The sequence below is a fragment of the Ursus arctos genome, unplaced genomic scaffold (assembly GCF_023065955.2).
Source record: "Ursus arctos isolate Adak ecotype North America unplaced genomic scaffold, UrsArc2.0 scaffold_34, whole genome shotgun sequence".
Classification (NCBI taxonomy): Eukaryota; Metazoa; Chordata; class Mammalia; order Carnivora; family Ursidae; genus Ursus; species Ursus arctos.
In genome coordinates this window covers 501,343-513,364 of record NW_026623030.1, presented here as the reverse complement: position 1 = coordinate 513,364, position 12,022 = coordinate 501,343, and the positions used below count along the sequence as shown (strand labels likewise).

Genomic DNA, 12,022 nt, shown 5'->3' with positions numbered 1-12,022 from the left:
TCCAGATTATCTTCCTTCGTCTCAGGTGATTCCGTGTGTGTTCTCGATGGTCTGGTACCTATCCAGCTCGACTCAGGGGACCAGCTGAAAAAGGGGACCCCTACTCCTCCACCATCTTAACCGACTCCCAAAGTCACATTCTTAGGTCCTAAGGGCTATGATGTCAATATACAGTCTTTGAGAGGATCCAATTTCATCCAGGGTATTAGGGAAGAAGAATCCTTTTCAGAAGTATTTATAATTGTTAATATTTTTAAAATGTATGCAATATACTTCCACTGCACAAAAATAATACGTCTTCAAAACACCTCCACAATTAAGAAGACAGGAAACTACACAAGACTCATACCATGTTAACACATGAGATACGTCATACACCAACTTCTCAGGTCCTGTAAATGAAAACAATAGAATACATAAATGCACAAATAAACTGGAGACCCGGGCGGCCTCGCTCCCACACTAACTCCATATGTCTTGAGCATCAGTGGGAAGAAAAGTCAGTTCCAAAATGTCTATGGGAGACAGAAGGGGAAGGTAGCAGTGGCCTGAACCATCATCAGAGAAGAAAGTACCCTGAGTGTGAAGACACAGGACAGCAAGGGGGAGTCCCGACCACAGGACAGGCATCCAGGGTGACCAGGAGGTCTCAGAGGCAGTGCTGTGGGCAGATGGGGTGAGAACCTCAGGAGGGGAGCCCTGGAAACACCATAGTGATGGGAAAAGAGGAGAAGGAGACATTTAGCATTGGCCAGTCACAGGAAAATAGCAAAACAGGAGGGGGAGACACAGTTCAACTCCCATGAGAAGTAAACCAAAATAACTAGAAAAAAAATTTTTAATTAACACGTAATATTATTTTTCAAACAGAATAAAACAACCACTGGCTAAATTATTATTTTGAACAAAACCCACCCACAAAAAACTTGATAAGGGATATTTGATATCGGAAAATAAAAATGAAAAATATTGAAACCCTTAATTATTTTATAAACCACTATGGAAACATAAATCATGAACATTTTAACATCCTATGCATTAAAATTGGAAGCATCCAGATAGATCAGCAAGGTCTCCACAAAAGGGTGACATGTACATACATGACATTATCTCCATATTTACAGACGGTGGCGCTGACGTCCCCACAGCAGTGCACACGCTGCTCCTGCCAGTGAATGGAGCACCTACAATGGCGCCTGTTCGGTGGTTCAGTCCCTGTGAAATGTGCACAGTAGGGAGCTCGCCACAGACAGGAGGGAATTGGGGGCCACATTACGTTGAGCTGGGGGGGGGGGGCGACACTGGCCTGACTGCAGGTGCGTTGGGGATTTCTCAGAAGGTGATGGAAATATTGTCAGTTTGATCATGGGGCTGGTGGCCAAACCTTCTACATATACGTAAAGTCACTGCATATTTATTATTATTTTTAATTTACACCAGAGCCTGGAGCATGTGCAGGCGGGCACTAACCCTCACCTAGGTGAGCTCCTGGGACACCTGTGCTGGCTCAGGCGACAGCATAGTCTGTGTGTCAGACCTCCCTACTCCAGGTCAGGTCCTCCCACCAGGACTCTCTCCTACAAGCCTCCACAAAAGTTTCTCAATAAAAGAGGCTCAGGGAAAAGACCTGTCATTGGAGGGGTTTTTGTCTCACTTCCTCCTTATCTGAGACACTATGAGTAATGGTAGCTGCTCTCACTGCCATGATACATACCACAGTAATAGTCAGCCTCGTCCTCAGCCTGCAGCCCGGAGATGAGCAGAAGCCCTGCATTGGCCGAGGCATCTTTGGAGCCAGAGAAGTGCCTGGGGACCCCGGAACCTTGGTGCTTATCTGAGTCTGAGTAGAACCTCAGCAGATACTGGGGAGGGCTCCCTGGCTGCTGCTGGATCCAGTATGTTTGGTAGCTGCCAACACTGAATCCAGTGCTGAAGGTGCAGGTGAGTCTGGCGGATGATCCCAGAGATGCAGAGAGGGAGGGCGGCTGGGTCAGCACATGCTGGGACAGGGAACCTGCAAACACAGTGTGGTTAATGGAACAAGAAAGAGGGAGAAATTTAACAAGAAGTTGACCTCAGGAAGAGTGACTTTGATAGCTGCCAGTTTGTCCGAGGTCTGTCCCTACCTGTACAATAGGAGAGGAGCATAAGGCGGACAGGAGTCCAGGCCATGGTGACACAGACACTGGTCCCCACAGTGGGCTGGGCTGCCCCAGGCCTCCTTTTCTCCTCCACCCTCTGTTACAAGAGGGGCTGTCCATGCAAATGGGCTCCACCCAGTTACTGCCCAGCCCCTCTCTGATTCCTGGTGCTGGAGCTCAGCTAACACCACACACTGAGGAGGATGGGGGTGGCTTCAGCCCTGGGGAGAGCCCTGGGAGGAAGCACCTGCTGAGACCACACACAGCTCCCTGCTCAGGGGACTCTGCCAGGGCTGAGAGGACATAGCTGCTGAGTCCCCATCAGGGAGCACAGACCCCAATCCCCAGGCCAAGTTCCCTTCAGTGAAAGTTCCTCAAGAAGTGAATGAGTAGGGACCACAGGGCAGTCCCACGGCGCCCCCTGTTGGTCATGGGCACAGTGGTCCCTGTGTCCCAAAGCCCTGAGAGCCCAGCTGATTTCTGCAGCTCATCACATCCCTGTGGATACACACATCCGTGGGCCAAGACTTAGTGCATGTTTCCCCTGCTGTCTGAAAGTACATCATCCCCAACAAACCTTAGGAAGCCCCAATGGCATGAGGCAAAGAAGTATGTAACATTAATTGATATGATAATCTTTGCATGTTTCCAGATTCAAAGGTTAAATAACTTTTCTTGGGTATCTCTAATCCCAAAGGACACAATCTGCATTCAGATGTTCAACACAAATGGAGATAAAGCATATATGATAACATACACGGGTCACAGCTTTGGTGGCCTAATGCTGAGCTGCTGTGTGTAGATCTCAGGGAAGGTGCTGGAAGGCCCCCCTCATGCTTCTGGGTTCTGCACTGTCCTGTAGAGGCTCCCTGCACAACTAATGCTCCGGGCTATGTCAACACTTTTTTGTGTGTGTGTGAAACTGAAAATCTGCTTGAGATTTCTTTTAGTACTAAAAGCAGCTACGAATGTAAATATTCCATAAAAGCTAAGTGGTGTAAAGAGAACTTTCCAATGTTGGGGAGACCCGTACTATGTTTCTGATCTTTGTGCTCGTTTACAGTAATTTCTCACTCCAGGATAAGCGCTGTTCCATGGGAGATGGAAATGTGTGCCTATGTAATTACAGGACTTTCTAGACAAAGCTGGATGACCCAGCTGTGCATCAGGGCAGCTCTGTCACTGGGCAGGGGACAGTGGAGCTGCTTTGCAGAAATCGTAAGGGCTGTTTCTGGGAAAGGCATAGAAAGAGAATGTTGTAAGGATACACTCACTCAGTGGCCTAATGTTTCCCAGAGTTCACTTCTGGTTCACACCTGATAAAAGTCTCCATCCTTACAGTGAGACTAATGTTGGTGTTGCTGTATTACGAGTCTCCTGGAACTTCCCATAACCCCCAGGGCACAGGCCCACGCATTTGATGTCTGCATTGGTCATGAGACTAAAATACTATCAACAAAAATGTGTCCACTGTTCACACTTCCCACTCTAGTTTTCATTTCCTTTTACGGTTAACCTGGGAATTCAGTATGTCTTGCATCACTCTGATATACTTAGGATTCATTTTCCTTTTTATTAGTCCAGTTTTGTAGTTATTCTCAGTATGAGGATGGAAATATATCCTTACACTGTAGAAGGGACCTCCCTCTTCTTAGAACTTCTTTCTCTACTCCTACATCAAGGGGCTCCCAGAACAAGGCATCCCACCAAGATCGAGGCTTCATGGTGCTCATTTGGTAAATGCCTTCATGGATTCAGAGTAATAAAAAAACTGCATTTTCTCTATTTTTTCTGTAATATGAGGGTCTTCTTTGACAATGAAGGTTGGATTCCTAGGTTCTGTTCTCTAAAATACTGTGATGTGTTTCAGCATCATTTCAACCATAGAGTCAGAGGAAAACCAAAGAGAGAGAAAAAAAAATCCATGACACATGAGAGTAAACCTTACTGGTCTCACCTTAGCTGACTACATCTGCAGCAACCCCATGTCCATATGAGGTCACATCCTGAAATAAAGAGTTTTAGAACTTTTATCACATCAATTGATGAAGATACAGTTCAACCCATAAAAATTAACAACCATGGTTTATTCAGATTTTATTCAGATTGTCTTAGTTTTTACCTAATGTCCCTTTGCTGTTCTAAGATCCAGTTCAGAATTCTCTGTGGCATTTAGTTGTGATGGCTCCTTAAGCTTCTCTCACTGTGACACTTTCTCAGACTCTCCTTGTTTGGGTGACTTTGTCCACACTTGCTGAGTGGGGATCATGCCCGATACCCTTCATACTAAGTGTTTGCACCTGTTACTTTAAATCTGTCTGTGCTGGAATGTGTCTCTTCTTCCTCCATTTATTCATTTGTTCAAAGAGTGAACAATATGGACCATGGACAGCTATTTTAGGCTTTGAGTTATAACCTGATACTATTACATTTATTTGGTTGCTCACATCTTTCCAGTTTTACACAATGGAAGCATTTTAAGTTGGCTCCTGAGCTCCTTGACACACCCTGGTGTGTGTGTGTGTGTGTGTGTGTGTGTGTGCTGGGTGTGCTGATGTGCTTGTGTTTGACTTGAAGGTTTCTTCACTTTTTGACCCTAGAAAGTGCTCCACACTCACCCTGTGGAATTCCTGGTCTGGAGATTAAGATTTCTCCAAAGAAGGGGCGCCTGGGTGGCACAGCGGTTAAGCATCTGCCTTCGGCTCAGGGTGTGATCCTGGCGTTCTGGGATCGAGCCCCACATCAGGCTCCTCTGCTATGAGCCTGCTTCTTCCTCTCCCACTCCCCCTGCTTGTGTTCCCTCTCTCGCTGGCTGTCTCTATCTCTGTTGAATAAATAGATAAAAATCTTTTAAAAAAAAAAAGATTTCTCTAAAGAAGCCCACGTGTTCTCCGGGAGAATGGTATTAGAGAGCGGTGACTGTTTCCACAGGTGATTATCTGTCTACATCAAACGACACACGATTCCAAGCTGCCAGTTCCAGCTCTAACCCGTGACCACACGCTTCACTCAAGCCTCCTTCCTTGGTTATTTCTGTGAACTTCCATTCCTAATGGGAGAAATCTGGCTCCACCACTGACTTGATTGTTCAATTCCAGGATGCAGTGCAGCCCTGTGAACATAATTCACCTGTTCCCCACGGGACACAAGCTTACCTACTAGAGCACAGAGCTCACACGCAGTCTCTTGTGACTTTACACTGATGGGCTCCACTCATTTTCACCATCACTCAGCTCAGCAGTGTCCCCTGAGCCCTGCCCTGAGCTGAGCTCACACGTCTGTGCTGCAGGTACGTGGGTTTGTCACAGTCCGCGTGCCATTCAGGGGCTCAAACCTCCCAAATGAGTTGTACCTGCACCCTTTGGGTTCTGTCACGTGGCTGTACAGTGTTCAGTGACCCTGACAGTGTCATAGTGTCATTTCAGTGCTGTGACAGGATCCTATAGAATCATTCTGTTGCTCAGAAACATTTTCCTTTCTTCACATGATCAACCCTGTTGTCTCTTTTATCCTCCCAGAAACTGCAGATGTTAGCACTCTCTCCAGAGTGTTCGCTACTTCCCATATATGATGTAACTTTAACCATACTATGTATTCTGTCCCTTTTTATAAATGTGCTTCCTATTTGCTGGCATCTCAGTTCGGTTCCATGTTTGGGTGATTAGATATAAACCTGGGGTAAATCTCTGTGGACAGAATTATGCTCGCTTTCAGTTTTAATGATTAGCAATGAAACTGGTATAAATATTTAAGTGCAGGTTTTTTCTACAGACAAAAGTTTGGGGATTTTAAAAAAATTTTTCCAATTCTAAGTGAGCATCTATTTCTCAAAGAATCAGGAAATAAGACAAAACTAGGCAGCAGCACCGTTTATAACCAAGTAGATAATAATTTCTGATGCTACAGGACTGAGGTATTCTTCAAACACCACATGGGGAGTGCTGAGGTCCCATGATATGTTCAGAGACCAAATAAAATGTTTTATATATTTGAAGAGCAGAAGGGGAAAAAGTAATATGGTCCGGCCTAGAAGTAAAACACCGCAGCTGATGAAACAAGAAATTTCTGTTCACGTGGAGACTCTTTATTGAGGAATAGGCTGCTCTGAGTGACTCTGAGGATAGGAGTGACAGGAGAGCCTTGCTCCCAATCGATACCCCTGATGGACCCGGGCCCAGGGAGTCAGCAAAGGAATAAGGAGTATCACAGGCTAAGCTGAGCAGGAACTGCTGGCGTGTGTTCCCCTCTACAGATGGACAAGTGGGTTTTTGTCTCACTTCCCCTCATGCCTGGAGCACTGTGTGAGCACTGAGACTGCTGTCCCACGATGCACAGTAATAATCCGCCTCGTCCTCAGCCTGGAGCCCAGTGATGGTCAGGGTGGCTGAGCTGCCAGACTTGGAGCCAGAGAATCGATCCGGGATCCCCGTCGGTCGTTTGCTATTACCATAGATGACCGTTCTGGGGGCAGTTCCTGGGAGCTGTTGGATCCAGTTCACATACCATCCACCCCCAATGTTGGAGCTGCTTCCAGTGCAGGAGATGGTGACCTTCTGGCCCAGGGCCCCAGACACGGAGGATGGCTGAGTCAGCACAGACTGGGCCCAGGACCCTGAAAGGGGGAGAGACACAGAGAGAGTGATGCTGGGATCTGCAAACAGGAGGACCCGGGACCCACATGTCCTCCCAGGGTCCCTTTACTTGTTCCTGCATCCAGTCACCTGTGCAGTGAGCAAGGAGGGTGAGAAGGAGAGGGGACAAGGCCATGGTGCAGGTCATCCCTGGTCCTGACTTCTGTGCCCCACTGCTGAGCAGAGCCTCCTCTAATCTCCCCCTTCCCTTTTCATCCTCTGAGAGAGGGAGGGCTGTCCATGCAAATGAGACCCCAGTTCTCTGACCCCTCCCTGGCCCTGTGTCAGGTTCCTCTGCCTGAGGATGTCAGGGGGATGGGAAGGGGAGGGGCTGTTGTGGGGCAGGGGGTTGAGAGGTCAGAGCTGCAAGCCCTGAGCAGAGGGCACAGTGGTCAGGTCCCAGCTCTGATCACCACTGACTCCTCAGAAATGGCCCCCAGCACCCTCTGGTGGCCAGTACCAGACACACCTTTGTGTGACAAGGTGACCAGAGCCCATCAGAGACAGTGGCTACATCCTCGAAGCTCTGTCCACTGTTTCCTGCATGAGGAACAGGCCAGCTGTCCCCTTATGTGTCCTCCCATCACCTCAGGGCAGACTTTATGCTCTACTCAGACTCCTCAGGCGAGTCTGTCCATGGCGATCTTGGCTGTTCATGAGTCAGGACTGAGGTGGCATCTCTACACAAACTCCTTTTATATCAGAACCACGTTCAGAGCAGTGATGGTTCCGCATGGACCCACGGCCCTTCTGTGACGGACACTGTGTACTTTCTTCTTATGTGACTCCCCCCCGGTTTCCAGGTCTGCCCTTCCTCTGACGTTCCCAGAGCTCTGAGGCGACAGGGAATACTTCTCTGCAGGTTTTGGGTAGATGCCCTCGTGGGCCTTCCTAGAGGTAAACACGCTGTAAATCTTGGTCATCTGTCACTGTTTCCACCTGCTTGAAACAGCAGTTCTCCGCACCCTGTGGGCAGTGATTCCCTCTGAGGATCTGTCCTCCCAGCACTGACACAGTCTGCAGGAGCCCTGGCACTTGGGGCTGTGTGTGGCACTGACCTCAGAGCACAAAGGGCAATCGTGACAGACGTTCTAGGAGAGAAGGAGTAACAACTGCAGATGCTCTGACCGGATCCAGTGACAGAGGTTATGTATTCGTCACCACTGAGCCCAATGTGCATTTAAAATGGATTTGTGTTATTTTTGCAAAGTCCTCCTCAATCAGATTGATTTAAGCCAGAGGACAAAGTCCTGTGAAGATGCAGGTGCAATGACAAGTATCCTTTTCCAAATGTGCACTTATTGCAGAGAGAATATGGGTACTGATTTGCCGAAAACCATGGATGCAACAACAATGGGGAAGGGATGCTTTCTGTTCTTTGTTGAAAAGAGAAATTTGTAAACTTTATAAAAATCACTATTTTTTTTTTATCATAAATTTTGTGTCCTAGGTCTGGAGCTACAGCTAGGAAGCCGGATATGCTGCCCAGTGAAACCCCATAAGGAGCTTGTTCCTATGAACCTCAGAGCCGTCTCAGTGAAGGAATTTCCACATCCAGTCAGAGCTTCCAGGACAGAGGGGATTGAGGTCAGACCACCCTCTGATGTGTGCAAAGCTCTCGTCCCTGTACCTTGTGTCCAGCATGTCCAGATAGAGCAAGTGCTCCTTCCACCACCCATGAGTAGAGCAAGGAATTGCTATTACCCCAGGCCACCTGGACCCAGAGGATTCTGTTAAAGGTCCCACAGGTGAGTGGTGGAGACATGGAGATGAAGGGGATTGTGTCCGTGATATCACAGGCCCTGTGGCCCTGGCCTGGGACAGACTTTCCAGCAGAAGTCCAGCCAACTGGAGGTGTCACCAGGGTGACTGAGGAGTGTCATCCAGGATCGAGAGCCTGGGAGGATGTATCTCCTGTCCCCATCACCAGGCTCTTTCCCCAGAATCAATGTACTGACCAGCCTCAGGCACACACTAGAGCCCAAAGAGTGTCCAGAGCTGAGCTGCCCACAGCGACAGAGATTCCCTCCGTGACTCCTGATTATCAGCCTCGTCCCAGGAGAGCAGGTGTTCAGGGCATGTCATGGCTGTCCTGGTGACAGGAATCTTGTTACCCTCAGTATCGCAGGTGTTACTTGCTGATAGGGATTCTGCCTCTTGGAGATTGTAATGCTGAGGATGGCTGGGTGAGCCCAGGTTGACCCTGACTTATTGAGGGAGAGAGACACCTGGAAACTATGGACTCAAGGACACTGTGAGACAGGAGAAAGGAGAGAGGGGACACACACACACACACACACACACACACACACACACACACACCCAGAATGAGAATGTTCTCCATGTACTATCACTATAGCTTTCCTTCAGAGGCCAAGCATGAGGGCAAGTGTCCCTCTGTCCCTCTTATGTTTTCCCACCCCCTGAGGTTTGATCTCCATGCAAACCCATTCCCAGAGCAGGCTCCCTGTAAGAACTTCCAGGCTCCTGGATCTTGGAGCTAAAGAAGACCAGTGTCTGAAAGGTCACAACCCTCGCATGAAGAGGGATTCTACACAAGGAAGAGGAATTTGGTGAGATGGACTCTGGTAACACATCCTCAGAGTCAGAAGGTTGGGTTTGTGGAATGGAAGACATCTGTCCATTTTCACCCCACGGACACAAATCTCACAGCTGTGCAGTCTTAAGGTCAGAGGAATCACAGGACAGGGGGTGACCATGCAGCCCCCATTTCCTGCATCCTCACATCACAGCCATTCCTCTGTGCTCCATGTAACCCTGCTGTCTCCTTGGGGGGCCCATCAGAGGGCATTTGGAAGGGGGCTAATTGGTGGGAGTTCATTGATGGAGGAAAAATGTGTGGCTAAGTTAGTGTCCTGATGGTTTTAGAAACAAATATTCTCAGCCACAAGAAAAACAGTTGGTATATGTTAAAGTATGAAGCCACTCTCTCCTATGTCAAGTACGTCAACACTGACCTTCTGTGGGGCCTCAGTCATTCTGAGGATGAAAAATTAAATACACCAATAGCTTCTATGTGCCAACCCTCAAAGACTGAATGAACATTCATATTTTGTAAATACAATAATATTATTGACATATTACAGAGATCGACCGAGGCTGGTGGGAAGTAGGAATTACATTCTTGGTATGAGAGCAGGAAGCAGATTATGACGAATTGCATACTGGTGCAATTTCTGCTACTTGTCCTCCCTAGAGGAAGACCCTGGAGACTGGAAGTGACAGAAAGAACATTGTCACTTTTCTCTGAAATCCCAGTGTGGAGACTGTTCAGACCTGAAGAGGCAGAGAGAGACTGAAGACCTGGGGGAGGTGGGAACAGAGAGAACAGGGTGATTGTGGAGAGGGGATGATGTCAGTGTGTCTGAAGAAGTCATGACTTCAGAGAAGGTTGTGTCTGTGACCAGGGAGGTGTTAACATATGGACTCTAAACATACAATTTAAGACCAAGACTGTGATAAGCAGAAAATTCTCTGTGAATAGTAAAGGAGACACAACAGAAGGGAGAGACTGAGGTTATCACTTTCAAAGTGTTTATTCCTTTTCATTTATCCCAGAGCCGGGCGCATGTGCAGTTTTGCTCTATCCCCTCACCTGGGTGAGCTCCTGGGACACCTGTGCTGGCTCAGGCAGCAGCATAGTCTGTGTGTCACTCCTCCCTCCTCAAGGACAGTTCTCCCTACAGGGGACTCTCGCCTACAGGAGCCTGCACAGAAGCTTCTCAATACAAGAGGCTCAGAGACAAGGTCTCTGGTTCCCGGACTTACTTCCTTGTGATCTGAGACACTGTGAGGAACGGTAGCTGCTCCCACCACCATGTGTAGCACAGTAATGGTCAGCCTCATCCTCAGCCTGCAACTTCCAGTTGAGCAGAAGCCCTGCATTGCCTGAGGCATCTTTGGAGCCACAGAAGCAGCTGAGGAACCCGGAGCCCTGGTCCTGATCGCTGCTTATCTGAGTCTGAGTAGATCCTCAGCAGATACTGGGGAGAGCACCCTGGCTGCTGCTGGAACCAGTATATATCGTTGATGCCAACACAAAGTGACGGCTCAGGGAGCAGGTGAGTCTGGGGGATGATCCCAGAGATTCAGAGAGGGAGGGCGGCTGGGTCAGCACAGGCTGGGACATGGACCTGCAAACACAGACCCTCCTGGGTGATGGGCAGGGGCCAGAGTAACACTTTTCAGTATCTGAGCCAGAGGGACTGATGGAGCCTGAGAATGGGGACCCACTACCCACGTCCTGTTCCTATGTGGGCGTTGAGAGAGGAGCTTAAGGACAGGAATCCCAGCCTCTTGACCCAGCCCCTACTCATCACAAATGGCCAGGCTGCCCCAGGCCTCCTTTTCTTCTCCACCCTCTGCCACTGGAGGGACTGTCCCTGCAAATGGGCTCCACCCACTGACTTCCCCGCCCCTCCCTGAGCCCTGGCACTGGACCTCACCTTACACCACACACTGAGGAGGATGGGGATTGGCTTCAGCCATGGGGAGAGCCCTGGGAGTAAGCACCTGCTGAGACCATACAGGACCCTGCTCAGGGGACTCTTCCAGGGCTGAGAGGGCACAGCTGCTGAGTCCCCCTCAGGGAGTACAGGGCCCAGCACACAGGGTCAGACTCACTGAGTGAAGGGTCCTCACTGAGCAGCCATGTAGGGACCATAGGGCAGTCCCACCGCGCCCCCTGCTGGTCACAATGCACCAATCTCAACAAGGACCAAAGCCCTGAGAGCCCAGTGGCTTTCAGCAGCTCACCAGGTCCTTGTCTATTCTCACTAACATGTCTTATCTCTAGATACCATGGCTCATATACACTGTACGTGATTACTCCGGTTTCTCACTCTCTGAAGGGGCACCTCTCTATGGAAAGGGCAAAAATGTACACAAATAATCAATTAGTGTTCACCATCCTCAGAGAAGTTACTGCAAAAGGTGACTGTATCCTGTCAAACACCACTGATCAGAGGACAAGGGGCTGGTTTGAGGGAACTGGGGGCTATAGAGGGCTCAGTGCAGGGGGGACACTGGCCTGACTGTGGGTGGCTCTGGGGTTTCTCTGCAAGTGATGGAATGTAAATTTGATCTTGATGGTAGTTCCTCAACTCAGTAAATACCCTACAGACCACTGAATTGTACACCTGAAATCAGTGCATGACATGCAAATTATCTTAATACATTTGTTTTGGTTCTAGAAAAAAGCAGCAGGAGAGGAAGCTACTGTCACTGATC

The 12,022-nt window shown here is 48.8% G+C and overlaps 2 gene segments (V, D, J or C); both read right to left on the bottom strand.

Annotated features, from left to right (window-relative positions):
* Positions 1-1,673: 1,673 nt before the first annotated feature.
* Positions 1,674-2,172, bottom strand: LOC125281874 (probable non-functional immunoglobulin lambda variable 5-48). The segment is given in 2 exon segments: positions 1,674-2,014; positions 2,127-2,172. Coding segments are annotated over 2 exon segments (387 nt in total).
* Positions 2,173-6,424: 4,252 nt separating this feature from the next.
* Positions 6,425-6,945, bottom strand: LOC125281873 (immunoglobulin lambda variable 1-40-like). The segment is given in 2 exon segments: positions 6,425-6,753; positions 6,863-6,945. Coding segments are annotated over 2 exon segments (387 nt in total).
* Between the last annotated feature and the right edge of the window lie 5,077 nt (positions 6,946-12,022).